General features: G+C 38.8%; 1 protein-coding gene, 1 non-coding gene and 1 pseudogene across 2 annotated transcripts in view; 1 reads left to right on the top strand and 2 right to left on the bottom strand.

Annotated features, from left to right (window-relative positions):
* Positions 1–5467, top strand: part of LNP1 (leukemia NUP98 fusion partner 1) — a 37585-nt gene extending 32118 nt beyond the window's left edge. The window contains exons 5-6 of the mRNA XM_060010548.1: positions 1495–1725; positions 5020–5467. Of these exons, the coding sequence (XP_059866531.1) occupies positions 1495–1725; positions 5020–5169 (381 nt within the window). The 3' untranslated portion in view covers positions 5170–5467. The remainder of the gene's footprint in view (positions 1–1494; positions 1726–5019) is intronic.
* A 760-nt stretch (positions 5468–6227) lies between these two features.
* Positions 6228–6341, bottom strand: LOC132425219 (U6 spliceosomal RNA; annotated as a pseudogene).
* A 1643-nt stretch (positions 6342–7984) lies between these two features.
* Positions 7985–8058, bottom strand: TRNAV-UAC (transfer RNA valine (anticodon UAC)). The gene has a single exon. It is a non-coding gene; the product is annotated as a tRNA-Val (tRNA).
* Positions 8059–21156: the final 13098 nt, after the last annotated feature.

A 21156-nucleotide genomic window follows, 5' to 3' on the forward strand; every position in this document is an offset into this window, starting at 1 on the left:
TATCATTTACCCAAGGTCACACAGCTAGTGAGTAGCAGATTGACATACCTGGGTTTTCTGATTTCAGATCTGCTGGCCTTGTTGCTCCAAGTTAGCAGTTAGTAATGCCAGCATGCAGAAAGAGCACAGAGTGTGGTTACAACTGACTTGGATTGCAATCCTAGCTCTTCCCTTTATCAGCCATGTAGCTTTAGAAAAGCCATTTAATCAGCTTTTCTCAGATAAATAATAGCACTGTGGAAAAGCAAGCTTCTGCTTGTTGTGAGGGGCAAGTGTGTCTGCACATAGTAGGTGCTCCACCAACGGGACCTCATCTCAAACTCCAAACCTAGGTGTCTTTTATCCCAGAGTATGGGCCCCTTTGCCCACACGCTTGTGAAATGGGTCTAATCCTCTGTAACACATGAGATGCCAAGAAATCCTAAAGTCTCCATCAATTTTTATCATATGAAGTTTATACAGCATCATTCATTATAAGAAAAATACATATTAAAACAATAATACTATCTCACTCTTCCTATTTGTTGGCAGTTTGGGGAAACAGGCACACTCATGGTTTGGAATATTAATTTGTATCACCTCTTTGGAGAATAATTTGACAATACATATCACAATTTAAAATGCACTTATTCTTTATTAACCTACCTGTTTCACTTTTACAGATACATTCATACACATCCAAAATGTATATCACTGCAGCATTCTCTGCTACAGCAAAGTTTGCACAGGAACTAAATATACCTTTTAAAAAACAAAAACAAACAAACAAAAAAGAAAAAGTGTGAGTGAAAAAGCTGGAGTGGAGTGGGTTGGGGAGTGAGAGAAATTAACAGAGCAAGTGTCACAATTCTTTCCAGAAGTTTGGTTTATCTGAACTATCTTTTTTTTCATCATTTTCCAATTGTGATTTTAACACTGATGTCATTGCAGTACATGACCTCTATGTTTGTGTGTATTATGTGAAATACCCTTATTTTCAGAATATTTATTAAACATGCAGCAAATATTTTTAAAGTTTTTTCGTCTACCATATTATATGTTGTTTTTTATGCACATTAGCTTTATTTTTATATAGTTAAGTTAATTTTTTTCCTTATGACTTCTTCCATTGCTCTTTTGCTTAGAAATTCCTTCTCCATACAGAAAGCACACAGATATTTGCCTTTGTATTATTTCTTAAATGTTTATGGCTTCATTAAAAATTTATTTTGATCATTTTGAAATTTATTTTTACATATCATTTTAAGGCTGGAACACTTTATTATACCACCCTAATGATAGAGGAGCAACATAGCTAATATTGGGATGTTCTACTTACTGTTTTGACCAACTGACCCCACTGCCTCATTGCAGGAGAAAGCTCCTACTGATCAAGAAGATAAAATTTCAGTCCAACATGAGATTTGTTTGGTTAGTAATTTATGGACATTCTGTCTCTGTGCTAATATTGTGCAGTCTCTTTATATTGTAAAATTTTAAATTCTGTATTCCCAGTTTCCTGTGCTTCCCAGCATGATGTCATCTGACAGCCATCCTAGAAGTCATTCTTATGAGGACCAGGGATTTCAATGCCGTACTCACGTGCGGGATTACAGAAAATACTCAGAGGATGGGTCATTCAAGGAGCCCCTGGAATCAAAAAGAAGATCCCATTCCAAAATTCAGGCATTTTCAGAGTCCTTTGAACAGCAACTCTGCTTTAGAACCAAACGCTCTGTCTCTTCGGTACGTAACAGAGTTATTGAATATTTAAACCATTTTAGAAAAGGAAACCCAAAGGATTCATCCTCCCCTAGTTTGAGGAGAACAAATCTAACTTCTTCATTTACAGGTTGGTGTTGTGATCTTTGAAAAATGGCACTCAGTTTTAGATAGCCCAGGTGTACATAAAATTTTAAAATTATTATTATTGAAGACATGTGGTGTAGGAAGAATTCCTAAAGGAGCACATGTGGAATGTTTTTGTTACCAAGGTCCTCTGTTTTCATCACCCTTATTATAAATAATTGTGATTCATTCTCCTTCTACTATCTGAAGAAGAAAAAACTGCCCCTACTGCTCTTGTTCTCTCATATTTAATCTGGTAGGAAATAGTTTGTGATGGTGTTGTGTTCCCCTGTACTTTTAAAAAGCACACAGAAGGAACTCTCTGGACACTATGGTGTGAGTATCCAGGAATAGAGGAGCAATCCAGGCATTCACAGTGGCCTCGTCAGAGTCTAATTGAAGCCCAAGGGAGACAAAGGCAGGAAATGGGGGAAAGAATTGAAACACCACTGATGATGCCAAACTTGATACATAAAGTAATAAACTAGAGACCAATTAATTGCGGAGTAGTTTTTCAACTCTGCAACGTGCTCACTGAGTGGCCTTGAGCAAAATACTTTTGTTTTTGGTGGGTTTTTTGTTTTGGTTTTATTTTGCGAAAAAAGAATAATGATATGTTTCTGCCATGTAGTAGGCAGAGCAAATAAGTAAACCTAGGTGTATTGCCACCTGGGTCTTGAGCTATGCTCTGTGAATGGCCAGGGGAAGGCACTCAGGTGCTTGCTACCTCATTGTCCACCTGAGTGCGGTGCTTTCTGCCTAGCAGTGATGGCTGTTGGGATTGTTACTGTGCATCTTTGCCTCACAGGCGGCACCTCACTTTTGTCCCAGTGACCTTGTGTATCTAGATTCCCCTTCAGTAAGCTGCTCTCTCTACTGGATCATAAGAGGAATAAGGAAGGAGGCGTAGTGAACAGCTGTCACTTACTCTATCTAAACTTTATTAAGTTTCTGTTTTGTCTTTTCTTTATACTGTTTTTTTAAGATATGGTTTCAGACTTAGAGCAAGGTTGCAAGAATAGTACAAAACTACACCCTTCATCTAGATTTCCTCTAAACGTGAATATATTATCACATTTTCCTATACCCGCTCTCTCCTTCCCACCCCCAAACAAGGGCACAAGGACATAATACAGTACAATAATTAAACTCAGGAAATTAACACCAATACAAAACTTTTATATCTAATCTATTGACCTTATTCATATTTTGTCAGTTGTTCCAATAATATTTTTTAAAACGAGATTCCAGATCATGCAATGCAACCGATTTTCATGTCCCTTTAAGGTATTTTATTTCTGGAACAATGCCTCGGTCTTTTTCATGGGACTGGCATCTGAAGAGTACAGGTCAGTTATTTTTTAGAATGAAGCTCAGTTTGAGTTCATTTGATATTTCTTCATGATTAGATTCACATTATGAACTTTTGGCAGGAATAAAACAGGCGTGAAAAAATTCCTGTTTCAAAACTACGTGTTGAAATCATTAATTATATTAATTAGGGGACTGACTTACTTTAAATTCTTTCTGAAACAAGGGAGGGTATAAATATATTCTGAAAAAAATTTTAATCTGAACAATTCTTTGTTGATTCTGATGGCTTCAGAAAAACATTCATATCACATATTTACATAAGGGTGTAAATGTGAAATCAGTTTTTATTTAAAGAGATGTTCATTACATTATCCTTAAAATATAAAAATGTTTGTTTCATTCATTTCTCAAGTTCTTCCTTTTGAGTACCAAGATAACCAAGGCAGCATTTTCAACTTTTTTGACTCAAGAACTCTTTTCATAGTTATGTACAGTCGGCCTTTTGTGTCTTTGGGTTCTGTACCCATGAACTTGAGCATCTGTGGATTTTGGTACCTGTGGGCGGTCCTGGAACCAACACCTTTGTGGATACCAAGGGACAACTGTATAATAGCTAGAAACCTGCTAGGAATTTACAAAATCATTAAAAAATTTTTCATATTATATGATAAATAATTTTAAATTCAGTATTTATTTTATATCAGTCTTTAAAGAGTATATTATAAAGTTTATCTTAATGCAAAATAAAAAATTTGGAACATTGCATACTTTAAAACTTTTCTATTTAACAATTGATACACTTTTCTAAAGCTAACTACATTAAAAAGTGTGATTTTTCAGCAATTTAAAAAATAATATATATTGCCTTTTCTTTGTTTTGTTTTTTTTGTTTTGTTTTTTGTTTCTTGCGGTACGCGGGCCTCTCACTGTTGTGGCCTACTCCCGTTGCAGAGCACAGGCTCCGGACGCGCAGGCCCAGCCGCCATGGCTCACGAGCCCAGCCGCTCCGCGGCATGTGGGATCTTCCCGGACCGGGGCACGAACCCGTGTCCCCTGCATCGGCAGGTGGACTCTCAACCACTGCACCACCAGGGAAGCCCTATATTGCCTTTTATTTGGGGGCCAAATGTATGTATGTACTAATACATAGATTTAGATTTTACATCCTTTAGCACCAAGAAGAGCCAGAAACTGCTTTTGTGACCTGCTCATGACAAACAACATTAAATTTTTTCATTTTTATATTGAAAAACTCAACTGGCTTATTTTTTTTTTTATTTTTTATTTTTTTTATTTATTTATTTTTTTGGTACGCAGGCCTCTCACTGCTGTGGCCTTTCGCGTCGCGGAGCACAGGCTCCGGACGCGCAGGCTCAGCGGCCATGGCTCACGGGCCCAGCCGCTCCGCAGCATGTGGGATCTTCGCGGATCGGAGCACGAACCCGTGTCTCCTGCATCGGCAGGCGGACTCTCAACCACTGCGCCACCAGGGAAGCCCTGTAATTTAAGGGAGTGAACATAAGAAGGTTAGAATCATTCCGTGTATGATTCCCTTGCCACATTCCTTTTCAAAAAGCACCAGAAGGATATTAATTTTACTGTGCCATGGAATCACATCCCTCTGTACATTAGAGGCAGAGTAGTGTGCAGGTTGAGTTTCCTCCATAGACCACTTGTTAATGCCCAAGGCCACCTATTCCTTTATTTTATGACTAAACCTTTAGCAACACCCTTAGGCTTATGCTAATTTATTACTAGAAACTAAGATGTGAAAGTCTGCTAAATGATTAGAGTTTTCTTCATTTCTGATAATTAGGAAAAATGTGGAATGTTGTCAGATGTTGGCATATCTACCCTTTTCTGACCCTTCTTTTTCAGGGACCTGAGAGCAGAAAGGAGAGAAATGAGAGAGAATACCGGGCAGTGGAAATGAGGTCTTGCAAGAAAGTGGAGGAAAGAAGGAGCTCTGGGAAGGAAGTGTGTGGAGAAGCTTACCTGCCCGCCCTGTCTGAAAAGGGGCCCAAATAGTACTTTGTTTCCACACCATGACTACTGATGCTGCTGTGTTTTTCTGAGCCCCAATTCACCAGGCCCAGGAGTGGTAGCTGTAGAGTCTGCAGATGCTGAGTGACTCAAGTGGGTGGTTGATTCAGCTGCTCCCCAAGACAGCGTGCATCATACTCCAGCTGCTTTTCAGAGTGTGATCTGCTCTGTTGCCCTTTTATGGGAATAAAAAGGATAAAAGGTATTTTAATAGCATAAAGTAATTATTGAAAATGTGAAGAGAGATATTTAAAGAGCCACCCACACATCTTCACCAACCCTTCTTCCACATCACCCTGGCAAATAATCTTAAATAAAAGTCATTGGTGTGACTCGATGCTTACTCCCTTATTAGAAGTAATTATATAAGTATGTCTAAAGGCCATCATTTAATGAGAGCTGGTAATTAAGGTGCCAAGTACTGTGCTGGGAGTTTGAATGCATTACCTAATAGTCCTCACCACTCTGAGGTGGGACCTAGTCTTCTTTTCACTTGCTGGCTGAGGAAACTGGAGTTTAGGAAAGTTCAGTCACTCACTGGGGAGGTGGCAGAGTTAGGGCCGGAGCCCAGTTCATGCTGACTCATGTTGCTAACTTGAGGCAGGACCTTCATTTCCCTTTTGCAGTGGGTCCTGACTTAGTAGGTGTGTGATTTGCTTGTGAACGGGCAGATGTGAATGAGAAAAGCAGGACTTGGGAGTGGGTTACAATTTTGATGACGTGGGTGGAGACTGAATCTCCGAGATCAGCTTTATGCTCTGAGTTTTAACTTTATGAGACTATTTATTTTTTATTGAGGTATAAGTGACATGTAACATTATATTAGTTTCAGGTGTCCAACGTAATGATTCAGTATTTGTATGTATTGTGAAATGATTGCCACAGTAAATCTAGTTAACATCCATCACCATCCATAGTTACACATTTTTTTCTTGTGATGAGAACTTTTAAGATCTACTCTCTTAGCAACTTTCAAATATACAATACCATATTGTCAACTATAGTCACCATGCTGTACATTACATCACATCATGATTTATTTAAAACATATGGACCGCCTCCCAACTTTGCTTGTCATCTTTGCACAGGAGCTGTGCTAATCCTCTCTGTATCCAGAGAAGTTCCCGTTTGAGTGTATGTGCTACTGAAGCAGGCACTTCTTTTTTCCCCCCGGCTCTATTGAAGTATAATTGACAAACAAAATTGTATATATTTACATTGCACAGCATGATTGATATGTGTATGAGTATTTGACATACTTTGTAAAATCATCACCACGATCAGGTTAATTAACATATTGAGGCCATATTCTGTTTTTTTCCCTAGAAGAAAAGATAGTAGAATTCTCCCTATTTATTCTTTGTCTCTGTCTTGGATCATCAAATGCCCAAGGGCAGCTAGAATCTCTGTTTTGTAAAGAAGAAGGTCTCCCAAAACTACTACTCATTACTAATGTCGGAACTTACTGCTTATGTAAGAACAAACTAACTTTGGCATAGACAATAAAAAGAAGGAAAAGGAGAGAGAAAAAGAGAAGAGGAAAACAGTAAAAGAAAAGTAAAATAGTGATGATCATTAATTTGCATTCTTTCAATTCATACAACTTATACCTTCACCATTTTGAATTGACAGTTTCATGCCTCTTTTTAATGATCATTTTTCACACAGGTAAAAGATGTCTTCAGCTATTACATGGTGTGTTTGCCTGTTATTTGCCACCGCCAAGGGGGAGGATGGGACCTGACCTGCCTTTGAGGTCTGTGTTATACTATGTGTTGTTTCCACACCCTTGCTCTGGGTACTTTTCAGTCTTGCTAACCAAGTTTCAGATTTGGGCATGGTCTACTCATCTGCTGTGGCCCCAAAAGAAAGGTCTGGGGAGAGGTGGCCCACCCATGGAAAGGAGAGACGCCTGGAGTTCCCAGGGCCCATTGGCTGGCTGGCTGAGACAGTAGCCACCTTCCACTCCAGCCAGGATGTCTGTGAAGTTTCTTCCCCTTCAAGGATAGCAGTACCTGGGAAAATTAGGATTAGGACTTTTATACTATATTTTACCAAATTGGAGGAAAGTCTGTTTTCAACACACTTTCAGGACCATAGTAAATGGAAGAGGGAGGACTCTCTGAATATGAAGGTGACAGCTTATTGCCTTTTTTAAATATCACAAAATGATAGTCGTCATAATAAAAATACAGATCAAGAAAAAGAATGAAAATTAAAAACTCTTATTGTACCTACTCGGAGATAAACATGGTTAATACTTTGTTTTCTGTCCTTCCAGAATATTATCTATGTGTATACAGAAACACACACACACACACACACACACACACACACACACACAAACTTTTTTCCAAACATGAGTTCATTTCAGTTAATAGTGTATCATTTACATCTTTTAAAATAGTCAAGTGCATAATTTTAATGGTTCCTTGCTTAAAACATTCTCAAGTCTCTTCCATCTTTTTTTTTTTTTTTTTTTGCGGTACGCGGGACTCTCACTGTTGTGGCCTCTCCCGTTGCTGAGCACAGGCTCCGGACGCGCAGGCTCAGCGGCCATGGCTCACGGGCCTAGCCGCTCTGCGGCATGTGGGATCTTCCCCGCTCTGCGGCATGTGGGATCTTCCCCGACCGGGGCACGAACCTGTGTCCCCTGCATCGGCAGGCAGACTCTCAACCACTGCGCCACGAGGGAAGCCCAAGTCTCTTCCATCTTAAAAACTTCCCTCATAATATACCGATAGGTACCACTTTTTTTTTTTTACTTTTTGGCCACACCGCGTGGCTTGTGAGCTCTTAGTTTCCCTACCAGGAATTGAACCTGGGCCCTCGGCAGTGTAAGCACCAAGTCCTAACCACTGGACTGCCAGGGAATTCCTGCAAACTCATTTTTTTAAAGTAAGTAATTATTTCTTGCCCTGCCTGCCCCCAGTCTGTTTTCCCTGTCTCAGTGAATGGTTAGCATAATTTACCAGTTGTCAACAAAGAACCTGGTTGGGTTTGAAACCATCACGTACTCTTCTTGTTCTCCATTCAAATAATTATCAACTTCTGCTTATTTTGCCTCTAAATATCACTTGGACCTACCAAATTCCATTCTCATTGCCAGCATCCCACATCAGGCCCTTTATATCTTGCCTTGATTCCAACAAAAATGATAATATTTTGGATATGTTTGGTTAAATAGAATATATTATTAAAATTAATTTCCCCTGTTTTTTCTCTATTTTAATGTTGCTACTATTAGAAAATTTTAAAGTACCTCTATGTCTCATATTTCTATTGGGCAGCAATTATCTATACTCTAACTCTCAAGCCTCTTTTTATATTACTTGAATTTTATTTTTTAAATTCTAGGAGGCTTAAAAAGAATTGGAATTTAATTAATCCATGGTATTATTTTGGGTTAACTGGCCTAATACTAGTTACAACATTTTAAAGTTTATTAACCTGATTCTTTTTTCCTCCCTTCCTTCCTTCCTTCCTTCCTTCCTTCCTTCCTTCCTTCCTTTTTTCCTTCCTTCCTTCCTTCCTTCCTTCCTTTCTTCCTCCCTATTCTCTCCAAATAAAAATATCTCTGTTTATTCATATTCTCTTCTGTACTATAGTATGACTCATGTCAGTTTTATCATGTAATGATTTACTTACGTCTGTCTTCCCATCTAGACTGTGAACTCTTAGTAGTAGGAACCATATCTTAATCATCTTTGCATTCCCAGAACCCTTGCCTTTCACATAGTAGTGACGTAATAGATATAGTCTGAGAATGTGACCCTGAACAACCAGGGTTCTAGAACTTGAATTAATCCTGCTTATTTTAGGCAAGACACCGTCATATGATACTCTCTTGAAATAAAAAATTGTGTTGTAGATAGTATTCCCCCCCAATGGAAACATTTTTTACTTATAAAAATAACAGTATCGGACTTCCCTGGTGGTGCAGTGGTTAAGAATCCACCTGCCAATCCAGGAGATGCAGGTTCGAGCCCTGGTTCAGGAAGATGCCACATGCCGCGGAGCAACTAAGCCCGTGCGCCACAACTACTGAGCCTGTGCTCTAGAGCCTGGGAGCCACAACTACTGAAGCCCTCGAGCCACAACTATGGAAGCCCACGCGCCTAGAGCCCGTGCTCTGCGACAAGAGAAGCCACCACAATGAGAAGCCTGCGCACCGCAATGAAGAGTAGCCCCCGCTCGCTGCAACTAGAGAAAGCCCACGTACAGCAACGAAGACCCAACGCAGCCAAAAATAAATAAATAAATAAAATCTACGTTTAAAAAAACCCAAAAAAGAAACAAAAAAAAACAGTATCTGACATACTTTCAAATAATACAGACGCATGTAAAATAGAAAGTGACTGTCCTTTGGAAAAGACCAGTGTCAGAAATATGAAATTAATACAGTTGAGCACTACTGTCAAGGCACACTGATTACTCTAGGGGGCAGACTTGAGCCGACCTTTGGATGATAATGCTGGACACAGAGAAGTCTCCCTGTTGGGCCAATGACAAAATCACTAACATTACTTTCAGACAGAAAAGAGAACTGCAGCATTTCCTATCAAAACTCTTGGAGGTGGGTTTAAACTAATTAAATGTTGAGTAATTTTTATGACTTATTAATGTATTTAAAGGTACACATGAGGGAGGATGACAAACTTGTTATCTCTATGGGGCATGAAAAAAGAAAGAGGCATAAAATACTTGTGCAGATGATTTACATTTGCACAATGAGAAATTTTAAACTGGCAAAGGGAGGGATTATAAATTCTAATGATCTCTGTCTTTGGAGTTTTTAACATCCTACTGTAACCTTGGATTATCTAATTCTGTTTTGGCTGAATTCCTGCTACAACTTTGGAGCCAGTTATCATAGTAGTTGACTGAGAACAGTTCTGCCCCATCTGCTTGTATGGAGATGTGAGGAAAAAAACAACGGTGAATGGGAACCCTAGTGTACTGTTTATGGGAACGTAAATTGGTGCAGCCACTATGGACAAGGGTATGGAGTTTCCTCAAAAAATTAAAAATAGAACTACCATATAATCCAGCAATTTCACTTCTGAGTATTGATGTGAAGGAAACAAAACAGTAGCTCAAAAACATATCTGTACTCCCATGTTCACTGCAGCATTATTTACAACAGCCAAGATGTGGAAACAATCTAAGTCTCCATTGATGAGTGAATGGATAAAGAAGATGTGGTACATATATATGTATGTATGTGTATATATAATATATATATACAAATGGAATATTATTCAGCCATAAAAAGAATGAAATCTTGACATTCACGACAACTTGGATGGACCTGGAGGGCATTATGCTAAGTGAAATAAGTCAAACAAAGAAAGACAAACACTGTATGATGTCACTTATATGTGGAATCTTAAAAAAAAAAACAAGAAACAGACTCATTGATAACAGAGAACAAACTGGTGATTGGCAGAGGTGGGGGGTGGAGGGATGGCGAGGATGGGGGGTGAGAAATGGGTGAAGATAGTTGAAAGGTACAAACTCCCAGCTATAAAAAAAAGTAAGTCATGGGGATGTAATGTACAGTATGGTGACTATAGTTAACACTACTGTACTGCATGTTTGAAAGTTGCTAAGAGAGTAGATCTTGAAAGTTCTCATCACAAGAAAAACAAATTTTGTAACCATGTGTGGTGACTGATGTTAACTAGACTTGTTGTGGTGATCATTTCACAATAAATACAAATATCAGATCATTATGCTGTACACCTAAAACTAATATAATGTTATATGTCAATTATACTTCAAAAAGAGAGAGAGAAAACAAAAAACAAAGGAACAGAGAACAGATTGGTGGTTGCCTGAGGTGGGGAGGGGGTGTAGATAGGCTGTGTGCAAAATGGGTGAACGGGGTCAAAAGGTACAAACTTCCAGTTTCAAAATAAATAAGTCCTGGGGATGTAATGTACAGCATGGTGGCTATAGTTAACAATACTATATTGCATATTTGAAAGTTGCTAAGAGAGTAGATCTTAAAAGTTCTCATCACAAGAAAAGAATTTTGGAACTATGTGTGGTAGTGGATATTGTAGACACTGTAGTCATCATTACGCTATATATACAAATATGGAATCATTATATTGTACACCTGAAAAGAATATAATGTGTTTTTAAAAAATATTTATTTATTTATTTGGTTGTGCTGGGTCTTCGTTGTGGCAGGTGGGATCCTTAGTTGTGGCATGCGAACTCTTAGTTGCAGCATGCATGTGGGATCTACTTCCCTGACCAGGGCTGGAACCCTGGCTCCCTGCATTGGGAGTATGGAGTTTTATCCACTGGGCCACCAGGGAAGTCCCCTGAAATGTATATAATGTTACAGGTCAATTATAGCTCCATTAAAAAAAAAAAGCAAGCAAACAAAAAACAATAATGAACTGTGAAACTCCTCGATTTAAGCCGGCTTCTTTTCCCCAACTTGTGCATGCATGTGTGCCTAGCAACTCTTGAGTGACTTATACCCCAGAGCATAGCCCCCCTTGCCTTGGCTCATGATCTCTGAGTCTCTACCTTGTTCACTAATTGCCAGGATCTGCTTGTTCATTCAACAAAGATTTTTTGACTTCCTGTCCTATGCTAGGGATACAAAAGTGAGCAAAAGAGATAAAAACCTGTTTTCCAGGAGCTCACATTCCAGTGAGGAAGATAAATAGTAAACAAAAATCTACTCATCACTTCCTCAGAGATAACTAATTAAAAAAAATATTGTGTGCCTCTCTAGCTTGAAGACCTTGGCAAGCTCCTCATTATTTACAGAATTAAATCAAAACCTTTCAGCATGGCATCAAACACCCCAGTAGCTGGTTTTCAAACTTTAATGACAAAGTTATTATTTCAAACTCTTCTTACCTCCTTCTCTCTCTTCTCCTCCCTCCTCAGTATTCTGTGTCCTATACATCTTTCTTCACAGCAGATGTTTTCATTGCTATTGTGTAAATCGCCTTCAAGTGTTTTGGTGGAGGGATAAATGCAAACAAATGAAATCTTCATAGTGACTATTGTGTCTCTTTGTTTAGATTTTCCATTTGGGATGGGCACTGGTTAGCTGTTCATTAAGGGGTAATAATAATGTACTGGCCAGGAGCCATTTTAACCTGAGCAAGGAGCCAACCAAGTACTTTCCTAGGACTCTCTTTTCTTATCTCTGAAATACATTTATCACCTGTGAGTAGCTAATGCGTGTTTAAAGGTTGTTCTTTATGTTCTTATAAACAAGTGGCTTTTTTTCCTCACCTCTGAATTTGCAAACATAGTATGATAATGATGTCACCATTTCCAAGGAAGTGTAGGAACAAGAGAAAAAAAATGTTAAGAAGGGGGAATGAGAAAAACAAGATATGAGGACTTTTAAAGATCGTCTGATAAATAAGTTCTAGGGATGCAATGAACAACATGATGATTATAGGAACGACTGAGGTATGCTATACATGACAGCTGTTAAGAGAGTAAATCCTAAGAGTTCTCATTACAAGGAGAACTTTTTATTCCTGTTTTTTTTTCCTGTTTCTTTTTATTGTATCTATATGGATGATGGATGTTAACGAAACTTATTGTGGTAATCATTTCACAATATACATAAGTCAAACTTTATGCTGTATACCTGAAACTCAAACAATGATGTATGTCATTTATATCTCAATAAAACTGGGGGCGGGGAAAGGTCATCTGATTTAAGACTGTCTCATCCAAATTCCTAATTGATGTAAGAACTCCCTCTGCAGTGGGTCTGCCAGGTGCCTTCCAGGCTTCCTTCCCTCCCTCCTCCTGCCCCTCCCTTCCCTCCTTCCTTCCTTCCCTCCTTCTTCCCCCTCCTTCCTTTCCTTTTTCTTCCTTCCCTCCTCCCTTCCTGCCTCCCTCTCTTCCTCCCTTCCTTCTTTCCTTCCTTCCTTCTTTCTTTCTTTCTTTCATTTATAATTGATATATAATATTGTGTTCGTTTCAGTTACACAGCATAGTGTTCAGAATTTTTTTCAGATTCTTTTCCATTACATGTCATTACAAGATATTGAATACAGGTCCTTGTGCTATACAGTAAATCCTTGTTGCTTATCTATTTGATGTATAGTAGTTTATATCTGTTAATCCCATACCCCTAATTTGTCTCTCCACACCCCCTCCCTTGGTAACCATAAGTTTGCTTTCTGTGTCTGTGAGTCTGTTTCTGTTTTGTATATATTTTCATTTGTATTATTATTATTATTATTTTCTTTTGTGGATTCTTCTAAACGAGTAGAGGGTTTTGAAGTGCGACAAGGCATGATCCAAATAGTATCTGAATAAGATGACCTGGTATAGAGAACAGACTTGGGGGGATAAAGAAGAGAAACAGGGAGACTAGTTAGGTGACTATCATGGTGGTCCAAATAAGGAGATGTTTATGGCCGAGCTTAGGTTGGAAGTTTGGACCAAGTGAAAAGCAGTTTAATGAAGATTGTGTTTTGAAGGTGTAGCTAACAAGGCTTGCCGACGGATTACATGTGGGGTATGAAGGAAATAGTAACAAGGAGACAAGTCGTTGATGATTATGTGTGCAACTGGGTGGTATCACTTAGAAGAAGGGGGCTGATGGGAGGAGCAGCTTTTGAGGGAATATCAGGACTTCGGTTTGTTATCTTGGATGCCCTTTAGGTATCTAAGTGTCTGGACGGTGCTAAGACTGTACTTTCTATCTAAAGGTGTCCAAAGCTGCTTTAGATGGAAAATGTTTAAAGCTGACCTTTGCTGCTGCCAAAATAGTAGCCACTGGAGGCAGTCTGCAAGATGGCATCTTAGGTTTTTGAGGAAGCAATCAGAATACACAAAGGGGGAAATAAGTGTATAATTACATAATGTAGATTTCATATTTAATTTTATGGGAAAAGCAATAATTACTTGGCTTTTGGTTTTAAATGGAAATAGCCACTCATTGGGAAATAATTACTCTAATTTCAGTTTATTTTACTCTAGATCATTCTGTGATGAAAGCAGTTATCGAAAGAGGTCTCCAGAATGGAAGGAGTGCCAAGTCAGAGGTATATAATATGTTTTAATTCTCTCGGAAGAATTTCTCTTTAATGGCTTGTTTTTCATTTTCTTTCTTTCTTTTTTTTAACATCTTTATTGGAGTATAATTGTTTTACAATGGTGTGTTAGTTTCTGCTTTACAACAAAATGAATCAGATATATATATACATATGTTCCCATATCTCTTCCCTCTTGCGTCTCCCTCCCTCCCACCTCCCTATCCCACCCCTCCAGGCGATCACAAAGCACCGAGCTGATCTCCTTGTGCTACGCTGCTGCTTCCCACTAGCTATCTACCCTACGTTTGGTAGTGTATATATGTCCATGCCTCTCTCTCACTTTGTCACAGCTTACCCTTCCCCCTCCCCATATCCTCAAGTCCATTCTCTAGTAGGTCTGGGTCTTTATTCCTGTCTTACCCCTAGGTTCTTCATGACATTTTTTTTCTTAAATTCCATATATATGTGTTAGCATACGGTATTTGTCTTTTTCTTTCTGACTTACTTCACTCTGTATGACAGACTCTAGGTCTATCCACCTCATTACAAATAGCTCAATTTTGTTTCTTTTTATGGCTGAGTAATATTCCATTGTATATATGTGCCATATCTTCTTTATCCATTCATCTGATGATGGACACTTAGGTTGTTTCCATCTTGGGCTATTGTAAATAGAGCTGCAATGAACATTTTGGTACATGACTCTTTTTGAATTTTGGTTTTCTCAGGGTATATGCCCAGTAGTGGGATTGCTGGGTCATATGGTAGTTCTATTTGTAGTTCTTTAAGGAACCTCCATACTGTTTTCCATAGTGGCTGTATCAATTTACATTCCCACCAACAGTGCAAGAGGGTTCCCTTTTCTCCACATCCCCTCCAGCATTTGTTGTTTCTAGATGTTTTGATGAAGGCCATTCTGACTGGTGTGAGATGATATCTCATTGTAGTTTTGATTTGCATTTCTCTAATGATTTTTGATGTTGAGCATTCTTTCATGTGTTTGTTGGCAGTCTGTATATCTTCTTTGGAGAAATGTCTATTCAGGTCTTCTGCCCATTTTTGGATTGGGTTGTTTGTTTTTTTGTTATTAAGCTCCATGAGCTGCTTATAAATTTTGGAGATTAATCCTTTTTCAGTTGCTTCATTTGCAAATATTTCCTCCCATTCTGAGGGTTGTCTTCTGGTCTTGTTCATGGTTTCCTTTGCTGTGCAAAAGCTTTGAAGTTTCATTAGGTCCCATTCGTTTATTTTTGTTTTCATTTCCATTTCTCTAGGAGGTGGGTCAAAAAGAATCTTGCTGTGATTTATGTCATAGAGTGTCCTGCCTATGTTTTCCTCTAAGAGTTTGATAGTTTCTGTCCTTACATTTAGGTCTTTAATCCATTTTGAGCTTATTTTTGTGTATGGTGTTAGGGAGTGATCTAATTTAATACTTTTACATGTACCTGTCCAGTTTTCCCAGCACCACTTATTGAAGAGGCTGTCCTTTCTCCACTGTACATTCCTGCCTGCTTTATCAAAGATAAGGTGACCATATGTGCGTGGGTTTATCTCTGGGCTTTCTAACCTGTTCCATTGATTTATCTTTCTGTTTTTGTGCCAGTACCATACTGTCTTGATTACTGTAGCTAGCTTTGTAGTATAGTCTGAAGTCAGGGGGCCTGATTCCTTCAGCTCCGTTTTTTGTTCTCAAGATTGCTTTGGTTATTCAGGGTCTTTTGTGTTTCCATACAAATTGTGAAATTTTTTGTTCTAGTTCTGTGAAAAATGCCAGTGGTAGTTTGATAGGGATTGCATTGAATCTGTAGATTGCTTTGGGTAGTAGAGTCATTTTCACAATGTTGATTCTTGCAATCTAAGAACATGGTATATCTCTCCATCTATTCGTATCATCTTTAATTTCTTTCATCAATGTCTTATAATTTTCTGCATACAGGTCTTTTGTCTTCTTAGGTAGGTTTATTCCTAGATATTTTATTCTTTTTGTTGCAGTGGTAAATGGGAGTGTTTTCTTGATTTCACTTTCAAATTTTTCATCATTAGTGTATAGGAATGCCAGAGATTTATGTGCATTAATTTTATATCCTGCTACTTTACCAAATTCATTGATTAGCTCTAGCAGTTTTCTGGTAGCATCTTTAGGATTCTCTATGTATAGTATCATGTCATCTGCAAACAGTGACAGCTTTACTTCTTCTTTCCTGATTTGGATTCCTTTTATTTCCTTTTCTTCTCTGATTGCTGTGGCTAAAACTTCCAAAACTATGTTGAATAATAGTGGTGAGAGTGGGCAACCTTGTCTTGTTCCTGATCTTAGTGGAAATGCTTTCAGTTTTTCACCATTGAGGACGATGTTGGCTGTGGGTTTTTCATATATGGCCTTTATTATGTTGAGGAAAGTTCCCTCTATGCCTACTTTCTGCAGGGTTTTTATCTTAAATGGGTGTTGAATTTTGTCAAAAGCTTTCTCTGCATCTATTGAGATGATCATATGGTTTTTATCCTTCAATTTGTTAATATGGTTTATCACATTGAATATACTGAGGAATCCTTTCATTCCTGGAATAAACCCCACTTGATCATGGTGTATGATCCTTTTAATGTGCTGTTGGATTCTGTTTGCTAGTATTTTGTTGAGGATTTTTGCATCTATGTTCATCAGTGATATTGGCCTGTAGTTTTCTTTTCTTGTGACATCCTTGTCTGGTTTTGGTATCAGGGTGATGGTGGCCTCGTAGAATGAGTTTGGGACTGTTCCTCCCTCTGCTATATTTTGGAAGAGTTTGAGAAGGATAGGTGTTAGCTATTCTCTAAATGTTTGATAGAACTCTCCTGTGAAGCCATCTGGTCCTGGGCTTTTGTTTGTTGGAAGATTTTTAATCACAGTTTCAATTTCAGTGCTTGTGATTTTTCTGTTCATATTTTCTATTTCTTCCTGATTCAGTCTTGGCAGGTGGTGCATTTCTAAGAATGTGTCCATTTCTTCCAGGTTGTCCATTTTATTGGCATAGAGTTGCTTGTAGTAATCTCTCATGATCTTTTGTATTTCTGCAGTGTCAGTTGTTACTTCTCCTTTTTCATTTCTAATTCTATTGATTTGAGTCTTCTCCCTATTTTTCTTGGTGAGTCTGGCTAATGGTTTATCAATTTTGTTTATCTTCTCAAAGAACCAGCTTTTAGTTTTATTGATCTTTGCTATCCTTTGCTTCATTTCTTTTTCATGTATTTCTGATCTGATTTTTATGATTTCTTTCCTTCTGCTAACTTTGGGGTTTTTTTGTTCTTCTTTCTCTAATTGCTTTAGGTGCAAGGTTAGGTTGTTTATTCGAGATGTTTCCTGTTTCTTAAGGTAGGATTGTATTGCTATAAACTTCCCTCTTAGAACTGCTTTTATTGCATCCCATAGATTTTGGGTCATCGTGTCTCCATTGTCATTTGTTTCTAGGTATTTTTTAATTTCCTCTTTGATTTCTTCAGTGATTACTTCGTTATTAAGTAGTGTATTGTTTAGCCTCCACGTGTTTGTATTTTTTACAGATCTTTTTCCGTAATTGATATCTAGTCTCATGGCATTGTGGTCGGAAAAGATACTTGATACAATTTCGATTTTCTTAAATTTACCAAGGCCTGATTTTTGACCCAAGATATGATCTATCCTGGAGAATGTTCCATGAGCACTAGAGAAAAATGTGTATTCTGTTCTTTTTGGATGCAATGTCCTATAAATATCAATTAAGTCCATCCTGTTTAATGTATCATTTAAAGCTTGTGTTTCCTTATTTATTTTCATTTTGGATGATCTGTCCATGGGTGAAAGTGGGGTGTTAAAGTCCCCTACTATGAATGTGTTACTGTCGATTTCCCCTTTTATGGCTGTTAGTATTTGCCTTATGTATTGAGGTGCTCCTATGTTGGGTGCATAAATATTTACAATTGTTATATCTTCTTCTTGGATCGATCCCTTGATCATTATGTAGTGTCCTTCTTTGTCTCTTCTAATAGTCTTTATTTTAAAGTCTATTTTGTCTGATATGAGAATTGCTACTCCAGCTTTCTTTTGGTTTCCATTTGCATGAAATATCTTTTTCCATCCCCTTACTTTCAGTCTGTATGTGTCTCTAGGTCTGAAGTGGGTCTCTTGTAGACAGCATGGGTCTTGTTTTTGTATCCATCCAGCAAATCTCTGTCTTTTGGTGGGAGCATTTAGTCCATTTACATTTAAGGTAATTATTGATATGTATGTTCCTATTCCCATTTTCTTAATTGTTTTGGGTTCGTTATTGTAGGTCTTTTCCTTCTCTTGTGTTGCTTGCCTAGAGAAGTTCCTTTAGCAGTTGTTATAGAGCTGGTTTGGTGGTGCTGAACTCTCTCAGCTTTTGCTTGTCTGTAAAGGTTTTAATTTCTCCAACAAATCTGAATGAGATTCTTGCTGGGTAGAGTAATCTTGGTTACAGGTTTTTCCCCTTCATCACTTTAAATATGTCGTGCCAGTCCCTTCTGGCTTGCAGAGTTTCTGCTGAAAGATCAGCTGTTAACCTTATGGGGATTCCCTTGTGTGTTATTTGTTGTTTTTCCCTTGCTGCTTTTAATATATTTTCTTTGTATTTAATTTTTGACAGTTTGATTAATATTTGTCTTGGGGTATTTCTCCTTGGATTTATCCTGTATGACTCTCTGTGCTTCCTGGACTTGATTAACTATTTCCTTTTCCATATTGGGGAAGTTGTCAACTATAATCTCTTCAAATATTTTCTCAGTCCCTTTCTTTTTCTCTTCTTCTTCTGGAACCCCTATAATACGAATGTTGATGCGTTTAATGTTGTCCCAGAGGTCTTTGAGACTGTCCTCAGTCCTTTTCATTCTTTTTTCTTTATTCTGCTCTGCAGTAGTTATTTCCACTATTTCATCTTCCAGGTCACTTATCTGTTCTTCTGCCTCAGTTATTCTGCTATTGATCCCATCTAGAGTATTTTTAATGTCATTTATTGTGTTGTTTATCGTTGTTTGTTTCATCTTTAGTTCTTCTAGGTCCTTGTTAAATGTTTCTTGCATTTTGTCTATTCTATTTCCAAGATTTTGGATCATCTTTACTATCGTTATTCTGAATTATTTTACAGGTAGACTGCCTATTTCCTCTTCATTGTTAGGTCTGGTGGGTTTTTATCTTGCTCCTTCATCTGCTGTGTGTTTTTGTGTCTTCTCATTTTGCTTATCTTACTGTGTTTGGGATCTCCTTTTTGCAGGCTGCAGTTTCGTAGTTCCCATTGTTTTTGGTGTTTGTCCCCAGTGGCTAAGGTGGTTCAATGGATTGTGTAGGCTTCCTGGTGGAGGGGACTAGTGCCTGTGTTCTGGTGGATGAGGCTGGATCTTGTCTTTCTGGTGGGCAGGTCCACGCCTGGTGGTGTGTTTTGGGGTGTCTGTGGACTTATTATGATTTTAGGCAGCCTCTCTGCTAATGGATGGGGTTGTTTTCCTGTCTTGCTAGTTGTTTGGCATAGGGTGTCCAGCACTGTAGCTTGCTGGTCGTTGAGTGAAGCTGGGTGCTGGTGTTGAGATGGAGATCTCTGGGAGATTTTCACCGTTTGATATTATGTGGAGCTGGGAGGTCTCTTGTGGACCAATGTCCTGAAGTTGGCTCTCCCACCTCAGAGGCACAGCAGTGAGTCCTGGCTGTAGCACCAAGAGCCTTTCATCCACACGGCTCAGAATAAAAGGGAGAAAAATTAGAAAGAAAGAATTAGTAGAAGTATAAAGAAAGAAAGAAAGAAAGAAAGAAAGAAGGGAGGGAGGGAGGAAGGAAGGAAGGAAAAAAAGAAAGAAGATAAAGTAAAATAAAATAAAGTAAGATAATATATAATAAAGTCATTAAAATAAAAAAATAATTAAGAGAGAAAAAAAAAAAACGGACGGATAGAGCCCTAGGACAAATGGTGGAAGCAAAGTTATACAGACAAAATCTCACATAGAAGCATACACATACACACTCAGAAAAAGAGGAAACGTGGAAAACATCATAAATCTTGCTCTCAAAGTCCACCTCCTCAATTTGTGATGATTCGTTGTCTAAAGGAGGGAAGGAAGGAAGGAAAGAATGAAGATAAAGTAAAATAAAATAATTAAAATAAAAAGTAATTATTAAGAAAAAAAAAATAAAAAAAACCCAAAAAACGTTCAGAGAGAACCCTTGGACAAATGGTGAAAGCAAAGCTATACAGACACAATCTCACACAGAAGCATACACATATACACTCACAAAAAAAGGAAAAGGGGAAAAATCATAAATCTTGCTCTCAAAGTCCACCTCCTTAATTTGGGATGATTCCTTGTCTATTCATGTATTCCACAGATGCAGGGTACATCAAATTGATTGTGGAGCTTTAATCCGCTGTTTCTGAGGCCGCTGGGAGAGATTTCCCTTTCTCTTCCTTGTTCTCACAGCTCCAAGGGGCTCAGCTTTGGATTTGTCCCCGCCTCTGCGTGTAGGTCACCGGAGGGCGTCTGTTCTTCGCTCAGACAGGATGGGGTTAAAGGAGCAGCTGATTCGGGGGCTCTGGCTCACTCAGGCTGGCGGGGAGGGAGGGGCACGGAGTGCGGGGCGAGCCTGCGGCGGAAGAGGCCGGCGTGACGTTGCACCTGACTGAGGCGCGCCGTTCATTTTCCCGGGGGAGTTGTCCCTGGATCCCGGGACCCTGGCCGAGACGGGCTGCACAGGCTCTCTGGAAGCGGGGTGTGGATAGTGACCTGTGCTCGCACACAGGCTTCTTGGTGGCGGCAGCAGCAGCCTTAGCGTCTCATGCCTGTCTCTGGGGTCCGCGCTTTTAGCCGCGGCTCCCGCCCATCTCTGGAGCTCCTTTAAGCAGCGCTCTTAATCCCCTCTCCTCACGCACCAGGAAACAAACAGGGAAGAAAAAGTCTCTTGCCTCTTCTGCAGGTC

The sequence above is a fragment of the Delphinus delphis genome, chromosome 4 (assembly GCF_949987515.2).
Source record: "Delphinus delphis chromosome 4, mDelDel1.2, whole genome shotgun sequence".
Classification (NCBI taxonomy): domain Eukaryota; kingdom Metazoa; phylum Chordata; class Mammalia; order Artiodactyla; family Delphinidae; genus Delphinus; species Delphinus delphis.